The sequence below is a fragment of the Callionymus lyra genome, chromosome 2, assembly GCF_982586985.1.
Source record: "Callionymus lyra chromosome 2, fCalLyr1.hap1.1, whole genome shotgun sequence".
Lineage (NCBI taxonomy): Eukaryota > Metazoa > Chordata > Actinopteri > Syngnathiformes > Callionymidae > Callionymus > Callionymus lyra.
The window spans coordinates 12502732-12528202 of record NC_141819.1 but is presented as its reverse complement, the minus strand read 5'-3'; the positions used below and the strand labels follow the sequence as shown (position 1 = coordinate 12528202).

The window sequence follows — 25471 nt, the reverse complement described above, 5'->3', positions numbered from 1 at the left end:
TACCTACCAGCTTGACAGGCACGAGTGTTTCCAACAACAGAACCCAGAAAACCTTGGCCATAAGGGTCAGCATGTCAGTGTGTCCTGCCACAGAAATGTGTTTATCATTATTACCAAACATTATGATGTAACCATCCCACCTGCTTTTGATGTGTTTGGTGGCCACTGCTATTCCAGAGAGGAAGGAATTGTCCCCTTCCACCTCCGATGGTTAGTCGAGCACCTGTCTGATATGCAGCACTCACCTAAAAAAGAACATAGAATTGCATTTTAGATTTTTTCCATGATGGGATGTGCTGTAGGTTTACAAGTTTGTGTTCATTATGCTTACAAATATTACTTACTTACTCACTTCACATTTGAAATCATTTGGCAGGAACCACAGAGAGGAAGGTTTCATGTCAAGCAGGTCTGGAGTTCTGGGCAGTTCTTGCAGGTCACTTATATACTAATATATATAACTTATACACAAAAAACAAAAACTTATACTTATATACTTAAATACGTTAAATATGTTATCTGTATTAATATGCGGAAGTGATAAATGAAATCAAAATCTTGAATATTAATAAAATAAATTGCCTACGATGACCTACCAATATAGCAAAGTTTTATTTGGAATATAAATATATGTTCATCCTATTAAAATAACAAACAAAATATGTGTGTGAGTTGCATTATAATTTAAAAAGCTATTCAGTGTTTTAGCGAACTACCTCTCGTGTTAACGCACCACAGAAAGTTACATTACAGGCAATGAAACATTATTTCTGAGTCGACTTAAAGCAATAATTATATCTTACCTCAATAGACGAGTGACCCACACCTTGTTCCATCAAGGTACTGCAGGAGCGCGAGCACAAAATCTGACTCAATTTGACTTGACTTGACGAAACACTTATCTGCGTGTCAACAAATGGGACGTCATATCCGGGGGGTTGGAGGAAGTTGCGTGTAATATTAAACTCCTGTTTATTAGTGTGTGTGACGTCACCTCTGCAGGATCGCGATTACTGTTGACAAACGTCACGTAGAACGCTCATAATCGCATCTAAATACAAAGAAAACATATTTCCATAAACGCAATCTCAATGTAAGGGTCTATTTTCATACAAAAGCGCACCGGATTATAAAGAGGATCAAGCAAAATAGCACATCCAGACTTTATTTTACTCATTCATAAAACAATCTCAACATTGTGGAGTTGTAACACCTAAAAATATACAATATAGTCACATTTACAGGACCCTTCAAGCATGTATTACTCTGTGAGAGCCTCTTGACTTCCGCGATGCATGAACAATCCAAGCATCAAAAAATACAAATTAAGCATTTTTTACAGATTTATAGTCGCTGTGTACCACTCAAAGTTCGAGGTCGGTAAGCACAATCGGGGGTAGAATCGCACTGTTGACATTAAACATTTCAAGTGCGCTTTATAGTTTTAGAATTACGGTAGCCAAATGACAACAACGACACGTCACGTTACCATGGCAACGAAGAGTTGGGCGACGCGTCAAATGTTACCCGGGCCGTCTGAATCCGACGTCTGGGAGTTCTCTGTATATTAATGGGTGACTCAGGACGAGTCTTTATTCACTATTTCAAACTTCTACAGATTCTATTTTAACTTTTTGGTTATAATATGAACTCATAATGGTTTTGTTTTCATATTTAATTCCAATGTCTGTGTCATTTAACATTTGGCGCCCCCTAATTTATGTTACGGGTTTATTTATTTAGAAAGGGTTTTGTAGTTTTTAGTAATAGTAAGTCCACAAACGTGCAAATGCAATGGCTATTGGAAGTCTTCCCTACGGTCTATGCTGTTTCAGTTACACTGTTCTATCAGCAAGGGGCGCCAGAAACAAACAAGTTGAATCTTCGACACTTCAAGTCTGGCTGATCCAGACGCACCACATCGAGATAATGACCAGAGCGTAGCAGGAAATGAGAAGCAGGTAAATGCGGAAAAGCAAGAAGTCCAAGATGTAGCCCACATGGCACCACTGCTCCTGCAGCTCGCTCTCCTTCTTCAGTGAGATGAGGTGGCCTCGAAGGTCTCCCAGGTACTGACAGATCTGCTGTAGTTCTCTCGGTACTGAAGCAGGGGAGCTGCTTTCTGGAAAATACACACCAAAAAACGAATTCATTTTCTGCTTCCTATATGCATCCTTTTTTTTCAGTACCTGGCTGCTGGGTCGGCGTCGCTGGAGGAACTGAGACTTTTATTTCTTCCGATTGGTCCTTCTGAGGCACAGCAGGGGGTGGGACATCTGGCCAGCGGTAACAGATGAGGCTCGCAATGTGTTTGAGGACGACCACTCGCACCCACTGAGGCACCTCCTGGTACTTCATGGAGCTGTGGTGGAGGACGTTTGTGATGATGACGGTCTCCAGAAGACTGATCACCATCAGAGCCAGACACACGGAGAAGTAGATTCCTGAAGGTAAGGTCAATAGATCAATGTGTGTCTCAACCCGTGACTTATCTCTGGGTCAAGAAAGGCCTGAAAACAAATGTCTTTGTGGTATCCCTTGTGTTGCCTCAAGGTCAAGGTGAAGAAAAAAATGGATACATCAAACACATTCTTAAATTGGTCTCTCTGTAGATGAAATCTTTTTTGACCACGCCCACTCTGCTGTGATTGGTCAGTCATCAAGGTTTGTCACCGCGTTTTTCAGTCCTGGAAGTCTCCACCTCCAAGGGACGTGTTGTGTAAACAAAGCGGGATCTGATTACAGCTGGCTGGAGCAGGAGTGAAGCTATTATTATGTCATAATGGACTCCGCTCTAACCTCTTGTTCGCTCAGATTTCAGATGGGGGAGAACTTTATAAAGTAATAAGTTCAAAACATGGTCATGATGAGGGACTTACTGCATCTTATAGAGAGAAACTGCAACATTTGGAACATGGGAGTGAGTCAGGAGAGATGGACTTTTATATTAATTGCCCTTGAAATAATTAATCACATATTTTTGTGTAATGTTGTTCACAAACAAACAAACAAACAAACAAACAACAAACAAGAAAGATGAAAACAAAACCTCTTTGGCATGGGTATTAAATTATTTTCTTCTGGTGTGTTTCTGTAAAATGGTTTATAAATGGCTCATGCATATTAAAACTTAGATTGAAATAGGCGTTGCCGAAAACAACTTCCTGAACTAATCCCTAGAGGGCAGCAGATACATCTCGATAGATGCCTAGATTCAAGGAATTAAAACCAGCCAAAACGGCGCATTTTAAGTGGGCGGGGCTTAAGCGTATTTTATAATGTAAATATCGTTATTAAATGAGAGTTTTGTGCAAAAAGAAACATACTGATGACTACAATAGAGGTCCTAGAACTATTGAAGACACAATTCAATCGCACTTTAAAGACGGTCAAGCATATGTTAAAGACTCATGGCAGACCTTCAATAATTGTGACAAGGAAAAAGCTTGAACTATTAACGTAAGATAGTGGACGTCAACTTCCTCTGACCGATAATGGGCGTGCCGTTGGCGGTGCTGGGCAGCAGGTCGTTCATGATGAGCAGGAAGACGGTGTAGCCCAGGATGAGGGTCATCTTGAAGGAGGCTCGGTCCACGCTGTGCGGCGGCAGGTAGAAGGACAAGATGTCGATGAGCATGAGGAAGGAACTCGGGATCAGCAGGTTGACCACGTAGAGGACCGGGCGTCGCTTTATGACAACCTAACCACGCACGAGACAGATTTGATATCATGTTACAGATGAATATAAATATATAAATCAGTCAAAAACTTTAGGATAAATGTAAATTCTAAGATTTTCATTTATTTTTAACGATAAATTGAATTGAATAATTTATTGAAAATAAACTGATCTGATCCACTTTGTTTCTGCTTGAATCCAGAAACAACAGGTTGTATGTGAGATTTAATATAGAATTTTTAAGTGAAAGTAGAAAATATTGATATTGCTTCTATGTTGTCACATGAGTGTTCGTTGCATTTTTGGTAGTCTCTTTGAAACGACTTTATAAAAATGAATATATATATAAAACATTGAATATATTATTGGAATTAGAATATCAAACTCTGAATTATTAGGTAAGTAAATTATATTTGTTCAATTATTCAAACAAAATTATCAGATTATAAAACAAAGAAGAAATGTTAAATTGCGACTATTCAATATTCCGATGCCACTGTTATTCTTCCATAAAGCTGCCCTACAAGTAAATAATCTACAGGTTTGTAGGTTATGGCTCTGGCTTACCAAGGGTCTGCCTCGTTGCTAAGAAAGAGATGCTATTTAAGAAACATCTTAAGACGTTTCTATTTGTTCAGGCTTTTCCTTGATTTTCTGGAACTCCTGTGTTGTTCTCAGTATTATCTTGATCTTTAAAGTATATACTTTTTTGAGTATTGTTTTGATTGTTTAAGCGCTTTGTGACCCTGGTCTAGAAAAGCGCTATATAAATAAATATTACTTACTTACTTACTTACTATTTCCTACCAGTAGGGGGTAGTAGGCCCGCCCCATATAACTTCTCTCAAAATGGCCGTATTACTTTACTCTTTTACAAAAGGTTGCATCAATCTTTCTCGTGAACGTGACAGAGCTTCTCGGTAACCTATAGCAGCGGCCTGTCGATGGCGTTGCTGAAATTCGTAGAACCACGGTTATATAGATAACCGGGGGTTTAGTTCTAGTTCTCTTTTTTTTAATCTCTTCAATTAATGTTCTTGTAAATAATTCCGTTACTTAATCTTTCAAGCTTCTGCTCATTCCACTTCAACTATCGATAGCGTTAGAAAGTGCTCTTATTTTGAAGGCTTTGGTGTCCATAAAAAAGGAGTCTAAATTTAAGATTTTCATTTAAATCATAATCATGATTTGGTTTTCATATTTAATTGTGTGTCTCAGGCGCCTCTCACCCAAAAAGTAATGATGTCCCATTCGTCAATCCCGAACCGAAGGATGGACGTCTCCCCCAGTATGTCCACGAGCTCCCACTCCCCACTGGCTTCCAAGTAACGCTTGGAGTTTCCTGACATTTCCTCGAAGGTCAGGGCGGGACTCACCCTCACGTCGCGAACTGACGGGTAAACACAGGAGGAAAGTTCAGCGGCCGGCAAGCGGTCGGAGGTCAGCCGGCGCCTCACTGGTGTGCATGTAGGAGCCGAAGGTGAACGTGCAGTTCTGGACGTCGAAGGGGAAGCTGAAGATCTTTAGGTTGCAGGCGGACACGAGCCGCAGCATTCGGTCCCAACGGATGTGTCCGGTGTGGTTGACATAGACGTACGGACAAGCTTGGGAGACGTCGTCGTCCACGCTGGAGGACCAATGAGGTTCCAGGGATTACTTAAGGGGGTTATGGTTTAGATAAAGGTTCAATAATAATAATAATAATAATAACTGACTCAGAAACCAGCCAGTGGCGTTAGCTTGTTATTAGCATTACAAAGGCTTTGATACTAGCTTGTATGTAAGGCTAATACGATACTTTTGTTTTTACCAGCTTAATCATTTATCGAAACTACTTCTGATACAGCTACGAAGACCTGTTTGACCTGGATTTGATATGTAAGGCTAATACAATACTTTTGTTTTTACTAGCTTAATCCTTCATCGAAACTACTTCTGATACAGCTACGCAGACCTGTTTGATCTGGATTTTAATCCTAATATAATTAATTATTTAATCAAAGAGAATTATGTTGGATTAGATTATTTAATTTGGCAACTATTATTTTTTACTTTTTTGCCAATGTGTGTGTTTTAATAACTGTCATTTAAATACTTTGATCCTTATCGACTTCATCTTAGAAGGCAAAACTAACACATACATTACAAAACAAGCTGCAGTTTGAGAAGAAATGACCAATTTTCCAGACCTGATCGTCACTAATGTTACTCGGGTCAGCTGTAGCTTGTGATCACATGACCGTACTGGTCCAATAACGCGGCTCTTGAAATGCTCCCGGCTTTGCGTCTGAGACTGACCGGTGGTACTTACAACTCATACACAATAATATCCGGCGACCAAAGCTGCTTGACTGGGAGAGAAATCCTGGTGACTCCGTCGCATTCCTCCGGATCCCAAACCAAGAACTCATGATGCCAGTACTGAAAGAACACAGTATGGACTATAAGTAAGTAAGTAATTAAAGGTTATTTGTAAAGTGCCTTTCTAGTAAAGGGTCGCAAAGGACTTTTACTATCAAAAACAATACACAGTTAAAATATATACTTTCAAAGGCCAAGACACATAAGACAAACACAGAAAATCAAGGATACGTCTTCACAAATAAAAGTGTCTTAAGACGTTCTTGAAGGAGTCAGTAGATCATCAAACACAGAGGGAGAGGAAGATCGTTCCAAAGCTAAGGAGCAACAGTCTGGAAGGATTTCTCTCCTCTGGTCCTGAAGTGTGTTCAGGAACCATCAGTAGATTCTGTTCCACATACCTCAGAGCACTAGCTGGGGTGTAAGGCTGGATCAGATCACTGATGGAAGGTCTGACCATGAATAGATCTGAGAGTAAGAACCAGAATTTTAAAATGATCCTGAAAGAAACTGGCAGCCAGTGAAGAGTTTTAAGGATCGGAGAAATGTGAGTTCTTCTACTAGAGCGGCTCAGAATTCTTGCTGCAGAGTTGTGTGTTGACACACAACTTCAGGGGAGACAGCTCCTTCTTGTTTAGACATGAAAATAAACTGTTACAATAGTCTGAACAAGAAGACACAAACGCAGTTTACAGGTCAAATATTTCTGAATTCTTCTTACCAAGCGCAGCCACAGGAACGTAGTGAGTATTTGTGTCTTTTCATTCTGGAATAGTCAGAAAGATTGACTTTAATATGCTTCAAATATTGGCAGCAACAATAAGAACTGTTTTATTTAACAATATCTATTGATCCTTATTCTCAGTTACACAAGAAATGTATGTAGATAACTTGTTTCTTTCCAAATTACATAATTATAAAATGATCCCTCTGATGTCAGAACATTGTAACTGTCATGAAATCGAATATGCGTACATTAGTTGTGTCATTTGTTCTTTTTTGAAAATCCTGACAAGTGGACAAAGTCTCTCAGTAAGTATACTTATGACTAGTGATGGTCTGATGAAGCTTCATGAAACAGTGTCATTATTTTCAGAGTCCACTAGATGGCGGTCGCTGCACTAATTCCTTGTTCTAATGAAACATCAAATCATTTTTAAACTGATGGCGCCACCTACTGACCTCTAAACAACACAAACTGTTTCATGAAGCTTCACCAGCACATCACTACTTGTCGTCCAGATTACATAGAAATATGAGAAAAAAAAGGAAAAATGTTACATATTGCTGCTTAAATTCCACATTTTAATCAAAGAGTTTTCAGAAACATTGCTCAATAACGTCATTGTATTTGTAGCATTAATTCATGTAAACAATTTAAAAAACGATAAAAGAATCACTGACGTAACAAAACATGGAAACCATTAACATTGCATTATAAAAAATACAATTTTGCACTCACAACCCCGAGAACGGCGTAGAGCGTGAAGGAGATGTTGGTGACTGTGGGATTGCTGAGGTTGACCACTGGTCTGAAAGGTTGAAGGTCAAAAACCGCCTGTATGGACTCGTAGGTGGGACCACTGTGACCCTCCTTACATGTCAGCCGACCGTCACAGACGGATACTTACAACAAAAAAACACTATTGTCACAAATACTTACAATCATCGCAACATTAATCATAAACCATGATTGATGTCAAAATACTTCATATCAATGAACAAATGTCATAAATACCTGATAATAAGATGGCAGCCGAAATCAGTCGGACATTAATCTGGACTGAACTCATCTTTCTTGTCCGTAAAGTATCCGAAGAACCACGAAAAAATGGCTTTGCAGGTTGATGATCACGCAGCTGGTTTTGTACCTCTACGTTCAATCTCCAGAGACGAAGGGAGGTAACACAATTGAAGACACAGAACCAGGTGAAAACTTCACAATATTCTAAGGTGATCTTATTGGTCACGTTATCGTCTCCCTAACGACCATCAGTCCCGGTGGACCCGGGAGTAAGTGTGAGTTGATTCTCAAGGTCAAGGCGGCAACAAAAGGACTAGTGTTGTTCAACACCTCCAGTTATCGCTCGAGCATTCTATTTTTCCAACCCCTTCACCTCGAGGGATTAATGATATTAGTTTTACTGCAAAGAAAAATATATTGGTGGAATCAACATTTTAATAAAATAAGTAAAACATATATTTAGCAATAAATTAAAGTTATACACAAAAACATCCATAACCGTTGTTACCTTCCCGTCTTTTCTTGGTAATTTACGGTGCAGTGGTCAGTATAATTTATGTGAGTATTAACAACTATTAAAATACTAGTGAAGTTTCATGAAACAGTGTCATGTTGTTCAAAGGTTAGTAGGTGGCGCCATCAGTTTAAAAATAATGTGATGTTTCATTAGAACCATTGTTCAAAGTAAAGGAAAATAGTTTAAAGACTGCCATCTAGTGGACTCTGAATATAATGACACTGTTTCATGAAGCTGCATCAGACCAACACTACTTGACACTACTTTTAAAAGGGTAGATGAAAGAGAAGATGTAGGAGTAGAATGGGGACACAGTTTAACTCAATATAGTTCATACAGGTCTGAAAGTCAAATCATAATTCATCTTGTCAGGAAACAAGAACAAAAAAAAAGGTTTTTTGAAACAAAAGACACATGGCGGTCAAAACACACACTTTGAACCAACAAGCCAGATATAAGAAAATAGAAAAAAAAAACATACAAAACACTAACTTGAAGGGAGGTATATTTTTTGCGACCTGGTCGATGCAACAACGTGTTTCAGACTACAATGTCTGTAATATTAGGTGCAAATATTTGTACTTCAGCAACAAGTTGTGTGGTATTTACCAACCACAGCCTGGTTTTACAGTCATCCTTTTTTGTGCGCTTTTTTTTTGACTCTCCACTGACATACAACCCTCCCTTCAGCAAACTACTATATTTTTTATACTAATTCATTATTTTTATTATAGAATTCCTCCTATCGAAAGAACCATGGATAACTAAAAATCAGGAACCAGATCTGGTCTTTAAAACATTTTAAAATAATTAAACTAAATCTTAGTCAATCTTCTTGTTTATACCACACGTTTCAAACAAATCTAGGTATTTCTCACATAAAACAGCGATAATATGATTTAAAATCCACATGGACATAGTCACAACCTTGATTTTAGTGCATTCTTGAATTAACACGAAATATGCTCAGGAGCGGGTGTAGACTTTGTGAGTAGCTGCGTAAACATTGGAGCTACGTAGTGATAAACGCCCAAATCCTGTACATTTGCTCAGGTTTTACACACAAATTCGTTCTGCTCACGTTCATGAATGAGACTCAAGGGGTTGTGCAATTAGCAAAAACATTTCTGGCTATTATCAAATTGGAACAGGTTGCAATATGAGCTATTCCTGCGCTAACCCTCGTAGCATCCTGTCGTTACGCTATGTTTTCCAAATAAGGTGGAATTCTACCCGTTACTGCCTTGTAACCCAGATAGCTAGGATTGTAACAGCTGTGATTGTCATGAAAATGATGTAGATGCCGAAAAGCAGGCGGTCGATGACAAGTCCGATCATTTGCCACTCCTTTGAACTGTTGCTGCCCTCGAAGTGTTGGTCCATTTGTTGGCGGATCGCTCCCAGGTTCCCGCTGATTTTCTTCAGCTCGTGTAGCCTTACGTCCTGAGAGGGCTTCACGTTTATCATTTCCGTATTGAGGGTTGAGACAAAGTTTGCCGTTGTCTGGTGGTTGTTTATTCCTTGGGGATATAAGCACAACGATGGTTATTTCGATACGGTCATGTCGTAAACCTCAATAATAAACCTTTAAACCATCATCACTGCTTTAGCATCAAGCTAACTCTTGCCCAAAGCGTTGCTTTTGCTCAGTGTCATCAAAGTGTTTTAAAGTTCTCTTCAAGTAAAATGAATTTCATTCAAGATGTTATAGTCATGTAATTACCCACCAAAACTTTAAAAAAAAGAAGTTTTGAATGCTACTCAGTGGAGCTACTGATATTAAACAGTTTCTTTTCGGGCATTTTTATAGACACATTCGTTGTGTAATCCATTAAAATATAATATCTTTTAATGTATACCATTTTCATAAGAGCAGATGGATCAATCCTACCACCCGGTAACGGACAGGATTTACGTCTTTTGAAACGTAATGCATTCATTTATTTTTAAGGATGGTCAGTGTTTACTTGTCATAATTTTCTGGGAGATTAAAACTATTTGATTTCATAAATTATTTTTATTATTTAATTGTAAATCTACAAATGTACCTTAATCATACCTTTAATTTATTGATAGTGTTCATAATGTCTTCCTAATCTTTGTTTGATCTCAGGGTCAAGGTGACCCAAAGGCCAGGAAACCAATGTGTTTGTAGTATCCCTTGTGTTGTCTTTGGGTCAAGGTGAACAACCTCCACCACTGCATATGTATTTCTGGAAGTCAGGGAGGTCAAACACACACATTTATTTTAAATTAAATTGAACTTATACTATATAAATAATACATGTTAATACATTATTATTATTACCTTTTATTTGTGGTTAATTTTATTTTTTTTTAACATTTTAAATGCGAACATTAATGTCCTAATTTAATTTGATTACTTTAGATATTATAATACATCAACACTACACAATTCCTGTGTTGTTTTTCACAATACTGGCAACTGAAGTTTTCAGATTCAGATATTTAATGAACTCTTCAATAACTGTTTCTATCCTTTAATTGTTATTATGCAACAAAGGGTTCTGGTTTATTAGAATGATCCTGGAATTGTCGCACAAAGTAAATGATTAAATTCGTTCCCTCACGGTTACCATGAGAAGGTGCGTGTATGGACACGGTGTAGCGGTCGACGTTCTGTCTCGGGGGAATGCAAACCACGACGGCGAGATATCGCAGCACGAAGATGCTCAACCAACGAGGCACCTTGCTGTACTGGTGCGAGCTGAACTGGATGTTGGTGATGAACACAGTCTCCAACAGGCTGGCCACCATCAAGGCCAGACTGATGGAGAACAAAACATCTGGAAAAAACACAAAGCACGGAAAAGTTTTGTTCAATAAAAAAATGTAAAGAGCCAAAGAGATTGATTACAAATCCATATAAACCTTCCACAGTCACACTTTTAAACTTGTTACCACTTTAAGGTTATCTAATTACTAATGCAAAGATACATCTTGTGAGTTAGTTGAGCAAAGACAAACAAGCGAAGACGAAAACATGATTTTCAGGAACTGCAACTACCCAGGGGAGATATTTAACTATCAGTTTCCAGTAAAGCAGTTACTCACTGATTAGAGGTGTTGTATCGCCAGTTTCTGGCAGCAGGTCGTTCATGAGGAGGAGGAAGACGGTGTAGCCCAGGATCAGGGTCATCTTAAAGGCCCCACGGTCCACGCTATGAGGAGGCAGCAGGAAGCTGAAGAGGTCCAGCGAGCTGAGAAAGCAGCTCGGAATCAGCAGGTTTACCACGTACAGTAATGGGTTCCGTTTTAAAATGAGCTGTTGGTGAAACAAGAAAATTGACATAGGATAAAGCTATTCAAATTTGGGGCTAGACACAAAAATGAGGTTACTTGCATAAACGTTTACATTTGCATAAACGTTGACTTTTAACTTTTTCTTTTCTTTGGAAGTTAAGACAAAAACGAATTTCACTTGAAACCACAAGTGATCATTTTCATTATGACACTAAATAAGTTGCATTTGATGCTAAAAGTGATGATGAAAGTCTGTAACGTCTCTCTTGTGTTGAAGCCTCGACACAAGGAATTGTTCAGAAAAACAGCCAACATCCTACACTGACAGGCAGTGTTCCGGGTATATATCGCCAGCGTTTCTAATCTACTGTGTACATGGAAAGTTGTTACAGACGAGCAGTTTGGAGGTATTTGGATGTTTTTAAGTGTCTTTTTGGACGAAGGTGAAGTGAGCTCCAGTCGCTACATTAAAATGAACAAACATTTTTATCTAACTCTAAAAAGAAACCGGTTACTTAATCCCAACCCATAGTCGACATGAGGGTGAGTAGAAAATGAGTGACATTTTAATTTTGAGTGAACCATCACATTAAAACAACACAAACATTGACAGTGCAGTTTGACAGGATAATGACTCACATGGTATTTGATGGAGGAGTAGTTTCCATCGTCCAACACCAGAGTAGATTGACTAACTTCAATGTCCAGCAGCTGCCACTCACCACTAGTCTCGATCACATCTATGGACTCTGCCAAGACAACTTCACCTGATGCAGCTTGAATCATTGTAATATCAGAGGCTGAAATGACAGTAGAATATACGTGTTTAAAATCAGCAACTTGGAACATTTATGTGGGTACCACACCCTAACCCACGCAAACACCCCCCACCCCCCCCCCACATAGTCCAGTTTCTGACTGGTGTTGCACAGGGTCTGGTATTAGGGGCTATCTTTCAACATGGAAGATAACTTACTGGATTTTTGCTAAAAGTAAACTTTGTATCACTCATTTCATTTACACATGGAAACCCGCATATCAACCATCCAAATTCCTTCTTAGGACCTGATACAAGACAATTCCCGTCAGACACATTCGTAGAAACGTTTTGTTATCTTTGTTGTTTATCTGATCTGAAAAAAAATAAAGAAATTGGGTCTTACCAAAGTGGATATAAGGTTCGAAGGTCAGGGTGCAGTTCTGGATATCGAAGGGGAATGTGTAAATGTCTAAAGGACAGGTACTGATTATCGTCAACGGCTTGTCATCGAACACCATTCCATCGTTGTTTAAATACACATATGGCGTCTTTTTCGACTTGTCCTCCTCCATGCTGCCACAGAGTGAAAGAAAAGATGTATTTTTTTAACTACCAACCATTTTACCTTTCAAATGACAAACCGTCTATTTCATGTTTTTGAACTTACAACTCTGAGATTTGTACGTCTGGAATCCAGAGTTTTTCTCGAGGAACAGAGATTCTGTTTGTTCCACATTGTTCCTCATCCCAGCTGAACCCGGCGATTTTCCAAGTCTGCAAACAAAAGCATTAATACAGTTTAAAACATACAACACAACCGAGAGCAACTTTCTAAGGAACCAGGCTGTGTACAAAGGGTGTGTCTTCTATGTAATGATTAGAAACAGAATCATCACACCCTTGATCCAAATACACGTTTCAGTCCTTCAACAAAACTGGTTCTTCTGTGTTTTCTGAGGTCCAATGTCTCACTATAATCTATAATTTTAAAGACTGTTTGAAAGTAAACGTGTGCCAACAGATATTGAATATGATTTTCAAACACTTTATTTCTAAATCATCAAAATCTGACTACGAATTAAAAAAACATTACATTTCAAACATTTGAAAATGTCAGTGATCAGAAATTAACCAGTGTAAATGAATAAATGTTAATGAAAATCAATGTTAAAAATTCTATGCAAATATAATTTTATGGAAAATAACAGATTAAAGAAATGGAATATAAAAGATTCATGGCAGTAAATGTCTTTGAATATGAATTTCCAACTGAAGATATATCCTCAGATTGATCCACATATATGTACTCAATTGTTAACATTGATAATGTTTTCTTCTATTCAGAGTTAAAACATATTCTTGTATTTTATCTTCTAACAAATGTGTTATTCCCAAAAAAGCAGGGTTCTAAAGTTTAAAGCTTTAAGCATCTGTGCTTAACTTTGTGTGAACCTTTGTATGTGTGTCAGATATCATTGACAGAGACCTCTGTGTGTCAATAGTTTAAACTGTGAAAGCTATATGTGTTGGGAAAGTAGGTTGTAGCCATGTGGACATGCTCTTCTTGTTGAGATAAGAAACGTGTATGATTCTAAAAATGTCAAGACCTAGAATTTATGTTCTACAGACCTGGTTTGAGATAACAAGTGTGAAGGAAGACTGAAGATTCTTTGTTTAGGTCAGTGTTTAGGTCAAAGCATGAATACAACATCTGTTGTTCATGAAGGAGTCAGATTTTGCAAAACATCCCGTACCCCGAGTTTATAATTGTATACCCAACTTACTTCACGTGTTCAGGGAGGGTCTCGAGGTCTTTAAAAGAAGGGACAGGCTAAAAGTTTTTGAGCCACTCTCTGGAAGGATCTGGTGGGTGAACCAGGATTTCGGACAGAGACTGGACCGAGCGCTCGAACTTCTGGTATTTCTGAATAATTTGCATTTTGTTAACTGTTTTATTTAAGGTCTTGTATGCCCTGCTTTTGTAATCATTATTTACTTTTAATAAATTGACTGTTTTAATTCGAAAAGTTACTTTTCCTTGGATCAAACGAAAGCGCAGAACTCATTAGACAAGAGTTTCTGAGTTCGCTTTAATTTGGTGACCCCGACGTGATCCAAGGAGGAAAAGACGATTCTGGTTGAGGTGACGGGGCCTGGATTCTTGGACTTAAAAATGACAGACTGCGCAGCATAAAACGGTAAGAAGACACCCCTTTATTGATTATAAGTCTTTTTTTGAGTCCAAGTCCCGGTTCCGTGGCTGAGACCAAGATAAATTTAGATTTAAATAAGTATAGATCGAAGTGTGTTCGATTGTTCAGAAATGCCGAAGTTCATTGGCAAACTTTGTTGTTGTTGTTAAATATAAGGGTCTTATTTATTTAATGAACCAAGTTGTACAAACATGAGTGTGTCAACATAAACAACTTGTTCATTGAATTAAAAATATCATCATAAATTGTTAAGATTAAATCAATAAGGGTCGGGGATTTCTTTCACGATCATAAAAAAGCAGACACATCTGAAAGAAAAAAAAAAAAAAATAATAATAATAATAATAAAATATATAAATATAAAACAAAAAAAATTATATTGAAATACAACGTATAACATCTGTGAATGTTGCGTTTTCTTTTCATATTTTTTTTTATATTTTCTTTTCATATTTTCTTGAAAAAACGTATAGCTTCTGTGAATTTTACGTTCTCCTTTATATTTCCTTGATATCAAACTCACAGCGTCTGTAAACGTTGCAATTTTCTCGTTTTACTCTCCTTAAATTACAGCCGCTGTGCTGTGGACGTTTTCATCTCTTAAGGGCCTTCTTGGATTTAAGGCTGCTGTGATAAGAAATGGTGATTGTTATTGTATTACAGTGACTGATACAGGAAAGTTTATTAGGCTACAATAACTACATACCCGATAAGTAATAATGATGCAGCTAAGGTTAAACTAACTGTTAAAGATGAAAATGAATTTGAACATATTAAAGTAAAACCAGTTCCCTTATTGGACAGGCTCATTGTTGGACAGAGTTGTGTCATGGTATAACACAGGGGGGATGGTAAGGTCAAAAAGACACTGTGCAGCAACAGGAAATCCCTCTATACTGTGAATTTATTATGTTTACTTTTTGTAAATCTTAGTTTAAAAGCTTAAAAACACAACCCACATTGTATCATGAGGTAAAATCTTAGGAAACCAATTTTTCATTTTTAAACAAGTGTGATAGACTTTATTGAGGTTAATTCCATGTAAAAGAAGAAATTGTTGTTTGGGTTGATGAGTTTTAAATTGAAATTAATTTGTCTGTGTTGGAATAATGATACTGTATTGGTCGAATAATTTCTAACTACTAATTTTTAAATCTAGTTGGTTTTATAGTTGTTCTGTGAATTTATGTTGCTTGACTATATTTTTGGACTATTGAAGCATTTGTCTTGGCTGATAAGAGTTTCAACTCTGACTGAGATTGTTTTCTGTGGCTTGTTTGTTAACTCTGAGACTGTGTCAGCTGTTTTAACATCTTGGATTGTTTAAATTAAGTATTTGTTAGGTTTTCAAAGTCATTTTGATAGTTCAAAGCAAGTTCTGCTCCACTCGTGTGTGTTTTCTTGTCCATTACATGAATAAGACTGAAACTCTAGCGGGAGGAGTTCTATCTGTGGGGTTGTTCACTACTTGGGGTTGGTCTCTGAGATCTGTTCCTGCCTTACTAACGCACTGCTTCCACTCTGTGACTTTTCACACAATTTTGAGCATTTGAATACTAATAGATAGTGATTGAGATTAAGATCTACATAGTGTATATCTAATTACACTTTTTAGAAGAGCTTTTCTTTTATGGAGATTACATTTTCTATCAAACAATCAAAGTACTATGGGTCACAATGAAACATCAGAAAATGACCAGTATTTTGACGAACAATTTTCTGGGGTCCAACAGTCATAACAACAAATGTTTGGTTTAAGAAAAAGGCAGAGTCGCTTCTCTCCCCTCTACTGTTATCACTCTCGCCCTCTGAGCAGCCTGATCCAGGAGAATATGGAAGGCTGGATCGCTGATGACGGCAAGATCCTGACTCAAACCCTGGGACAACCTAAGACAGGCACAGTCACGATTACTTGTCCTAAGTCCCTGTGAGAAGAGTCTCACTGAACAAGCTCATCTAAGCTTGGATGGGACCATGCAGGTGATGCTGGTGGGCCGAGGTGGAAGAAAAAGTTTGTCAGCAACCTTGTCTGATGACACGACAAAGCCACTCATGGGTCATGTTTTGCGAACGAGGCCAAATCCAATACATTGACTGATCCCATGAGGATATTTGCAAACTGAAGAAAATCCTCCTTTTCTTGCATGATATTGTTTTCTTGTCATTTTCTTGTCCGTTAATTGAAAGCATTGAAACCTTTGATTTCAAAAAATATTCTCTGTAGACCTAAGATTTTGAGATGTTTTAGTTGATTGGGAAATATAATTCCTTAGTAGAAGAGATTCTGAACAGTCATAACTGTGAGACGGTGTAATGTAGGGAGTGAGGAAGTTTAAGTGAAATTGAATAGTATAAAAAACGGGAATTAACTAACCTTTTATCTGCTACTTTTGAAAAGGAAAAATGGAGAAAAGGAGAGGAAGAAAATATATGGTTGAAAATGTAGTACCATTGAATAGGGATAATTGTTAGGATAAGTATTTCCACATCATATTTTAAATGTAAATGACTTGATACGCTGACTGGTTTGGAGTAACACGCTTGACAACAGATCTACTTTGAAGATAAAAAATGAAACTTGCTAATTTGTGTTTTCTAGGAATGTTGAGACTTTTCTAACCAGAAGTGAATGAATAGTCGAAGTGATAAAGAAGTTAATGGAGAAGTTGATTCCTAATTCAGTCTGTTGAGGTCTGTAAGTAAAAATAATTTTCTAACTTGGATTTGAAAAGCAACGACGAGGCTTGAGACATTGTCATTAAGATTTATTCTAAAAGGTTCCAGGAATGCTGCACCTCCAAAGACGTGAGGTGGAGAAGATACTTTGTAAATCTCTTCCTTCCCTAATCCTGTGTGTTTGAGAGTGAGAGGGAACCTTCACCCACAAAAGTTTTCTTTGCAGGATCAGGTCAGAACCTGAAGGCTCCATTTCACAAGCCAATGATAAAATGTGTTTTAATAATAACAGTGTTTGTTTCTAATGATGACTTAAATTCTCCAGGAACAGAAGCAACACATCTGCTCACAAACGACATTGGAAGCTCGCTCGAGTACTCTTTCAATGATAACAATTGTAGTGCTGCCTTTCTGACACACACTTGGGAATTCACTATTGAGGTTTCTTGTTTTAAGATTCACACCGGATGTGATAAACTCTTGGTTGGTTTTGAATTAACAGATTTAAAAATGTTATTAAGGTTTCACTGTAACAATTGGTATTGTTCAGTGAAAGGAGGGTGTATGATCCATATCATATTCATCGGTTAAATAGTTTATGACACACAGGGTGTCCGTAAGAATTGAAAGAGTATATGAGACTAGGTTCTTGGGAGTAATTTGTGATCATGAATGTAGTCGGAAGTCACATATAAAAAAAAAAAACTTTTTAAAAGTATAAAAAAAAAAAAAAGAAATTAGAAAAATCTAATTGCATTATCTACAGAGAAGGGGATTTGTAAAACAATAATTGTCTTTGCATATTATACTTCTCACTTATGAGGCCATATATCATATTGTGTTGAGGTTTGGGGAAATAAATGTAGGACATACATAGACCCTATAATTAAACTCCAGAAAATAGTTATTAGAATAATTAACAAAGCTTCCTATTAGCAAAACTACTAACAAATAACTTATAAAGTCTGGCATTTAAAAAACTTGTTGTGATCTGCGGGTGCTGTGTATTCCTTGTATCCGCTCATTACGTAACCATATTATCATATCTGTAATTGAAGAGAAGTCTGCGCTTCCCCTTATCAGATGGCATTGTTGGCATATCATGATGAGTTCTGATAGGTGGGGAAGAATTATTAATCTCATATTTTATTTGATTATTTACCATGTACCTAGAGATTTTGTGATAATAGGTTTGTTTTAAATTTCAAATTTTAAGGTTGACCTGGTTTCAGAGGTCAAAGGAGGGATTGAAGATATATCCTCAGACTGAGGACCAGAATTTCGGACAGACTGGACCGAGCGCTCTAAACTTCCAACTTACTTTTGTAATCATTCTTTACTATTGGTAAATCCACTGTTTTAATCCAAATTTCACTCTTCCTTAGAGTCGCTTCCGTCGCTCAACAATGCAGAGTGTGTAACGGGTCGTTTATTCGCCGCTTCGAGTCAAAGACAAGCTTTCAATTATGATCGACCGGACCCACGATCTCCCGGCGACTGTACAGATCAATTGCCCCAGGCAGAAAGGTCCCGAGATGTAGAAACATCGCTATATTTAAGGCAAATTTCCTGCCCAGGGGGTCGTCCGTTCCGGCCAAATGGTCCTTTCAAGTTCCCCATTGAGAGACATAATTTGTTTTCCTGTCATCTAATAATTCAAATGTTTTCGGGCGGGGGTCTTTTGCTCCCCCTTCTTGCTTTGTTCTTTGATCTTCAATTGAAGGTGTGATTGGCAGATAAACAGATATTTGAATTCACTGGTGTCGTATCTCTAATTCTGTTTCAAGCTTGACTTGAAACAGTGTGAATGAGTCTGAGTGGAATGTTGATTGTAAATGTGTAATCAAAGGTTCCCGCTCTTAGATCAAGCTAGTAATTTAAACTTTATATTTTGATTATCTTTGAGCATTCATTTTAGTATGGCGTATACGTATATAATCATTTAAATCTAACAGTATGACTTTAAACATGTGCGCAAGGTATCCAAAGAGTAAGGTGGAGAAGAGTAGGCAGAACGGTAAGACTGATGTTTAACAAAATCCGCCAAAAGGATTTCTTAGCATATAGAACAACTCCACTTGTGAGTGCCATCTCTCCTGTAGATCTGCTCATGGAAAGGAAGTTGACGGTTCCAGTCCCATGAAAGACACTAGTAGCCAAAGTGGATGGATCTTCAGGCATTCAGACCAAATGTTTGAAGGAGGAACAAAGAAAGCATATGAAGCAAGATGAAAGAACTGCTTACACAGAAACCAGGACAAAGAGTTTGGATCAGGATGACGAAGACCGTAAGTAAAGTCTTTTGTTTAAAGACAATGTTAATGGAAGTTAAATGGAGAGTCACACCTAAAAGAGTGGGATGTATTGGAACATTTAGACCGGTTTGAGCTTTGCTATCTATGGTGATTGATGTCTATTAAAGATGGAGAAGGGTAAAGTTTTATGTGTTTCTATGAAACCTGACTGGTTGTTAACATTCTAGAGTGCCTCCTAGGAAAACAATAAACGATTACAACTAAAACATCGTACCGATTCTGTCAGCAAAACCTCATTTTAAGAACTCACCAAAACTTGCCAAATGTAGGTCTTCAACGTTTGCTCTTTCTGATCCTGGAGACATTCAGACAGACATTACTATCACTTATTAGTATTAGTTATTCAGTCATTTTGAATTCATGTCTGACTCACCACTCCTAGAATCCCCACCACAGTAATGCTGATATTCACGTATAGAGGTTCCTTGGGTCCTTCTGACGGGCGTATCAAGTTTCTAGTAAACAGACCTGTCTCGAGGGCGTTGATCAAGCCTTCTGCGGTCGGGCTTGAGCAGATCAAGGCTGCAGCGTCTGTGACTGAACATATTTATTCTTACATGAAAGTGTCATCACAAGTCTTTTTTATTCTTTACTTGCCAAAATGTGTAAATCCCGAACCAATATATTTGATCTACTGCAATTCCCTTACACGTATTAGCTCAACCGATTGTTGTGTTTTCAGCATTGATGTGTCTGTCAGCAAAATAATTCAGAATTATTAGGCTTGTGTATGTTAACTATCTGGATCCATACATATTTGAACATTCGTCACTCTCTGTGGTACAGAATTCGCTGAAACACAAGTTTCTTGCTTTCGAATGCGAAGTCTGTAATCAGTTCTGTAATGCAACTGGAACATGTGACATTATTTGATATTTCAAGTATCACGATCTGGGTCCTTTTCAAGGCAAACAAGAGACTCTGGAGAAATTGTGAACAGCTCTCAACTCTCGACCCTAGACCCTCCTCTTCTCTGCTTGAAGATGTTTTTTTCTTCTTCGCCCCAAAGTCCCTTTGCCAGTGCATTGATTTTCTGGGTCTGATGAATTAACAGTGAGAAATAATGAACCTCTTCCTCTGATCAGAACCTCTAAATACTGCCACAGTTTTCTAAAAACTAGACTTGCACAAAGCTTACCATCTAGTATGCATTCTAGAGTAGGCAATTGGAAGCTACTTTCAAAACTTTGCTTGAGACTGTCATTAACCACTCCTACCGGGTTGGACAGGAGGCTCCTGTGATTCCGCCAGAACACTTTACCACACACATGTTGATGTGGTTTTCTTTTCTTTCTTTATTTCAACTTGAATAGTTGAATTTTGATCCAATTGTATATCGTCTCTAACTTTAGTTAGTTCTATACATGCTACATTTACGTTCCTGATCTAGCAAAAACCTTTAACAATGTAAAAAAAACAAACACATTTTGGCTCCTAACTCAAATGGAAGTATTTTAATTTATTAAATATGAATTAATCCTTTACACTCTTCCTGGATCAGAATGGTAATCCTAAAATTGTATTAAAATGCCTTCATGCAAGTTATTAAAATGACAGACATAAATATTAAGCTGAAAATCACACAACCTCCATGGCGAGGAAAAACAAATGTGTTGACAAGTGTCTACAAGTGTGGTAGTTGTGTAATGTTATTTTTATATTTTCAATAACATTCATTGTAGAGGTTTCCGTCATTAAAAAAGATAATTTATATTAAACAGAATAATTATCTGGCGACACCGGTTGTTTTGATCCATCTCTTAAACTGTATATTTGTATTCTTACCGTGAAGAAGCACAGCACAGGTGAAGACAAACCCAAAGCTCTTGTACTCCGTCATGCTGTCAACAGTCTGTCGAGTTTCTTGACATGCGTGGGAACTGCATTGAACGACTTTAACTAGTCAAACAACAGTTGCTTCAATTTGCATTTTGTCATAGCACAATTTGAATCTAATAACCATTGTTGTCTAAAATGTCAGTCATATTGTTCAAAATGACATTTCTGTGTATTATTCATAAGAGATCAAATATATTTAAATGATTTATATTCCAGCTGCTCTGTTAAATGTTTCCTGTGAAGTGAACGCCCTCCTATTCTCGTCAGGTGTATACAGCGTTTGTCTATATTTGTGTAAGATAAGTATTGCTAAACCAACCAGCTTATGATCCAGACTGTTCAGTGGGCGGAGTGCTGAAAATACAATTTGAAATTCCAATTATTTTGACATCAGAATAAAAGGAACTTCTTGACATTAAGTTTCTGTATCCATTTATTTTAAATAAAAATGTGACTGTCGTGCGACTCTTTGATAGGCGACATAAGATCTCTATGCAACAAAAGATGATTCAACAAATATTCTGCGAGGTCGCCCAGAGAACCACAAATGCTGTCAGGCTGATGACCAGGATAAACCAAGATCAGATGCTGAACTCACTTGGATCCTCTCCTCTGCTGGCTCTGCCACGCCTATTGGTCCACCTGCTGGCGTGTTACTGACTCTGCAGGAAACTTGCACTTCAAGGTAATGGTAAATGTGGCAGATGAAGAGCATTTAGTGTTTAAAATAAGAAACAAAACTTCTCATTAAACCCTCATTGTATGCTTATATTTGTATTTTATGTATATAAAAATCTATGAGCTTCTTTGAACTTTGAGTTTTCTTAAATCTCAGTCCAAGTTTATCTTCCTAGACCACTCTTGATTTGGTTTCTTCTTGAAAACCCAGGTATTGTATTGCATTTTCAATTTTTGTCATTGTTTTTTTTTTGTCCAGGTTAAATTAAAAACATTATATATATAGCCAACTAAAATTTGCAGCAGTGCACAGTGTCTTAACCGAAAATGACTCGAGAGGTGAGAGAAAGAAAGCTGTATCTTAGCAGACACATCTGTGAAGGTGTGGAAAAGGCCACCTTAAAATCGATTTTTAAAAGACCCAATTCCCTTGACCGCCCAGACTGAAAATCTGGAGTCAGTCAATGCAGGTTAAAAAAGGTGAAGAGGCGTCGATGTCGTGTACAAAATTGAAATGTGTTCCAAATTGGATCCGACTTTTTAGTGTTGCTATAACCACTGTTTTTCTGTAAAGGAAGATGAGTTGTATGGACTTGTTAGCAGAAACAAAAGAGACAAGGATTACATGATTTTGGCCTCAGGTAGCTCCACCACTACCAGACCTCCAGCCTTGAAACTCAAGCTTAAGTAAACAATGGCTGAGTGAAAACACGCAGCTTAACAAAGGTGATGAAGTGTTAATTGTGTCTGATGATAAAGCTCCAGGTTTGAGACAATACTTTACTTTAAGCCAAGACTTGTCTGTCAAACTGAGAAACCTGGGTGTTGTTTTTTTTGACAAAGACATGTCTCTAGTTCAACACCGCAGAAACCGACCAGACACTGTTTCCTTCAACTGAGAAAAATCTCAAAATTTAGGAAAATGTTATCACAACACAATCTGGAGCTTATAATCCATGTGTTTGTGTCTTCTCGTTTGGACTATTGTAACAGTTTATTTTTGGTGTCAATACAAGAAGGAGCTGTCTCGCCTGGAGTTAATGCAAACTAGAATTCTGTCCAGCTCTAGTAGGAGAACTCACATTTTTCCGATCCTTAACACTCTGCATTGCCTGCCAGTTTCTTTCAGGATCAATTTTAAAGTTCTGCTTCTTACTTTCAGATCTATTCATGGTCAGACTCCTCCTTATATCACTGTTTTGACCCAGACTTACACTCCAGCTCGGGCTTTGAGGTCAGTGGATCAGAATCTACTGATGGTTCCTGAACACGCTTCCCGACCAGAGGAGAGAAATCCTTCCAGGCTGTTGCTCCTAAACTTTGGAACGATTTTCCTCTCCCTCTGTTGTAGTGAAGTCCTTCATTTTGCTGTTAACTAAAAGACCAAAGTTCTGGAATGCCGCCCTTCCTCCCCCATTTCTCTCTGGCATCCAAAGGCCGGCCATTTTACACATGGTCAGAAGACCAGCATTGCCAGAAGAGGAGAGAATGACCAGATGACCTTTCAGAATACTAAATGTCCTTTTCTTGTTGAACAAAATATTTTTAGGTAAAGAGACGACAAAGAAGGAAGTCACATGAAATATATATCCAAATATAAAAGCGTTTTGATGTTTATATGTTGTTTGAACATACATATCAATACTGTGATTTCCTAACATGTAATGTTTGATATCATACTGATCCTTAGAAAGAGCTTGGAAAGTTAAGATAAGTTAGCATTTTATTTGAGCCTCAGATCTTTCAATTACGTCAAATAAAAGAAGTTTAAAAGTCAATTCGAAGGAGGAGAGAGACATAAGGACAGAGGGTCGGAAAATCTCAAGCCAATGAGGCGGTGAGGAATCAGATGTCACCCACCAATCAGGAACACGAGTGGATGGCTTTAAAAAGAGCTGCGCGAAATGGCTCTCTCTCTCACTCTCTCTCTTGACTCTTTCTCTTGTCCCTTGACAATTCACGATGGACTCTTGGGGTCTCATCCCCTTCCCTCTTCACCCCCGTTCCTGACTCCTGCCCCCCTCCCTTTCTGCAACAAGGCGCGGCACGTCTCCCCAGTCGTAGTACTTTCTCAAGACGCAAGCAAGCTGCACGCAACGCAGCAGCCAGCATAGCAAGCCTGAACTTCTGGCTCCTACGAGCAACCAAACTGCTCTCCCAGAAAAGACTTGTGACCCTTGCACCGAGTAAAGATACGTCTCTGGTTGGTTACGCCAACACAGTCAAGGACAGCCTGCAACACAGAACCAGGACCGGACCCAAGAAGACCGTCAGCGCTTTCCGCCGCCAAGCCTTCTTCACCGTGGTCCCTGCGAAGTCACGCTCGATATCGCTGAATCCAGGGCCTTCAGTCGTGCTCCTCCTGCTACAGCTCATCCTCCTCACCACAACCTCCTCGTCATCATCACTCCTTCCTCTCTCCTCTCGATGACGTAAGAAACTGTAACATTGTCACTCTTGCATTGATTGATGTTGGGATTTTTCTAATTGATTAGAGGTAGCAAGATTAGCTTAAGATAAATTGTAAATCTTTCCCAGAAGCTGACAATTATCAATTATCTGAGTAATTAATATTGTTCCTTCCATGATATCAAAGCAAGCATCATCATTCCATTGCATTGTTCATAACTGTTCTCCATTTTCTCTTTATTTCTTTCAATAAATCCTATAAAACAATTATTTCATTTCAATTACAATTTTTCATATTTTTGCATAATCAATTTAAGAGCCTCTTACTCAGTAAAGAACAGATAATCACGACAACAAGTAGTAACTTCAGTAAATGAGATTGATTAAAACTAGTGTTTCATCGTTAATCAATACGGCCAATTAATTAATTATTATAAAACAAAGGGTGGTGCTCCAACTTCAGGTTAATTTTACCTAGAGGCAATTTTAAAGTTAAATCGACCAGAACTTAGATGTTCGGAAAATAAACCTTTTTGTAAGGCATATATAATTACTACTCTGTGTTTGATGATCTACTGACTCTTTCAAGACACATCTTAAGTTGTCTTGACCTTTTAAAGTATATGTTTTAACTGTGCATTGTTTTTTATGTCTAAGCGCTTTGTGACCCTGGTCTTAGAAAGGTGCTTTACAAATAATAATTACTTACTTACTTCAGTAAAAACCCCTGAGACCCAGGGACACCTGAGATGGTCCCTAATCTTCATGTGGGTTCCTTGTAGAAATTATGTGACAAATCTAAGTCACTTTGAATGAGAAATTATTTTTGAAATCTTTAAGGGGCTCCCAAGATCTTTTATATTACAACCGACAAATCTCAGAGCTGATCCAATGTCAGGAGACCCTGGTGTTGTAGTATTGTTTCCCTTTACCTAATGTAAAGCTGCCATCTCCAAACATCCAAACAGCAGATAAAAGATCAAGATCAATTACAATGATCCACTCCAAACAATCGA

The 25471-nt window shown here is 38.0% G+C and overlaps 2 protein-coding genes across 3 annotated transcripts; both read right to left on the bottom strand.

Annotated features, from left to right (window-relative positions):
* Nucleotides 1-1892: 1892 nt before the first annotated feature.
* LOC148085359 (5-hydroxytryptamine receptor 3A) lies at nucleotides 1893-7833 on the bottom strand. The gene is made up of 9 exons (XM_087781796.1): nucleotides 7779-7833; nucleotides 7503-7666; nucleotides 6762-6806; nucleotides 5991-6100; nucleotides 5137-5306; nucleotides 4909-5069; nucleotides 3490-3700; nucleotides 2190-2444; nucleotides 1893-2122 (listed from the first exon to the last, which is right to left on the bottom strand). Exons 1-9 carry the CDS (start codon nucleotides 7831-7833, stop codon nucleotides 1893-1895), a joined length of 1401 nt encoding a protein of 466 aa, XP_087637922.1.
* A 1288-nt stretch (nucleotides 7834-9121) lies between these two features.
* LOC148085358 (5-hydroxytryptamine receptor 3A-like) lies at nucleotides 9122-21592 on the bottom strand. 2 transcript variants are annotated; one of them, XM_087783540.1, is made up of 9 exons: nucleotides 21315-21592; nucleotides 19903-20066; nucleotides 19780-19824; nucleotides 12993-13099; nucleotides 12729-12898; nucleotides 12205-12365; nucleotides 11377-11587; nucleotides 10899-11108; nucleotides 9122-9821 (listed from the first exon to the last, which is right to left on the bottom strand). In XM_087783540.1, exons 1-9 carry the CDS (start codon nucleotides 21367-21369, stop codon nucleotides 9538-9540), a joined length of 1407 nt encoding a protein of 468 aa, XP_087639666.1. In that variant the 5' UTR covers nucleotides 21370-21592; the 3' UTR covers nucleotides 9122-9537. The 2 variants fall into 2 exon arrangements, with proteins under 2 accessions (XP_087639666.1, XP_087639668.1); XM_087783542.1 differs by having other exon boundaries at nucleotides 19903-20060.
* Nucleotides 21593-25471: the final 3879 nt, after the last annotated feature.

Excerpts from the sequence above, each read along its gene's own strand:
- LOC148085358 (XM_087783540.1), bottom strand. The coding sequence starts at position 21,369 with ATGACGGAGTACAAGAGCTTTGGGTTTGTCTTCACCTGTGCTGTGCTT. Across the intron at positions 20,067-21,314 it reads CTGTGCTGTGCTTCTTCACG|TCACAGACGCTGCAGCCTTG; the intron begins GTAAGAATACAA and ends AAATATGTTCAG. Across the intron at positions 12,366-12,728 it reads CGAACCTTATATCCACTTTG|CCTCTGATATTACAATGATT; the intron begins GTAAGACCCAAT and ends CTGTCATTTCAG.
- LOC148085359 (XM_087781796.1), bottom strand. The coding sequence starts at position 7,833 with ATGAGTTCAGTCCAGATTAATGTCCGACTGATTTCGGCTGCCATCTTA. Across the intron at positions 7,667-7,778 it reads GGCTGCCATCTTATTATCAG|TATCCGTCTGTGACGGTCGG; the intron begins GTATTTATGACA and ends TTTTGTTGTAAG. Across the intron at positions 2,445-3,489 it reads CAACGGCACGCCCATTATCG|GAATCTACTTCTCCGTGTGT; the intron begins GTCAGAGGAAGT and ends CCTTACCTTCAG.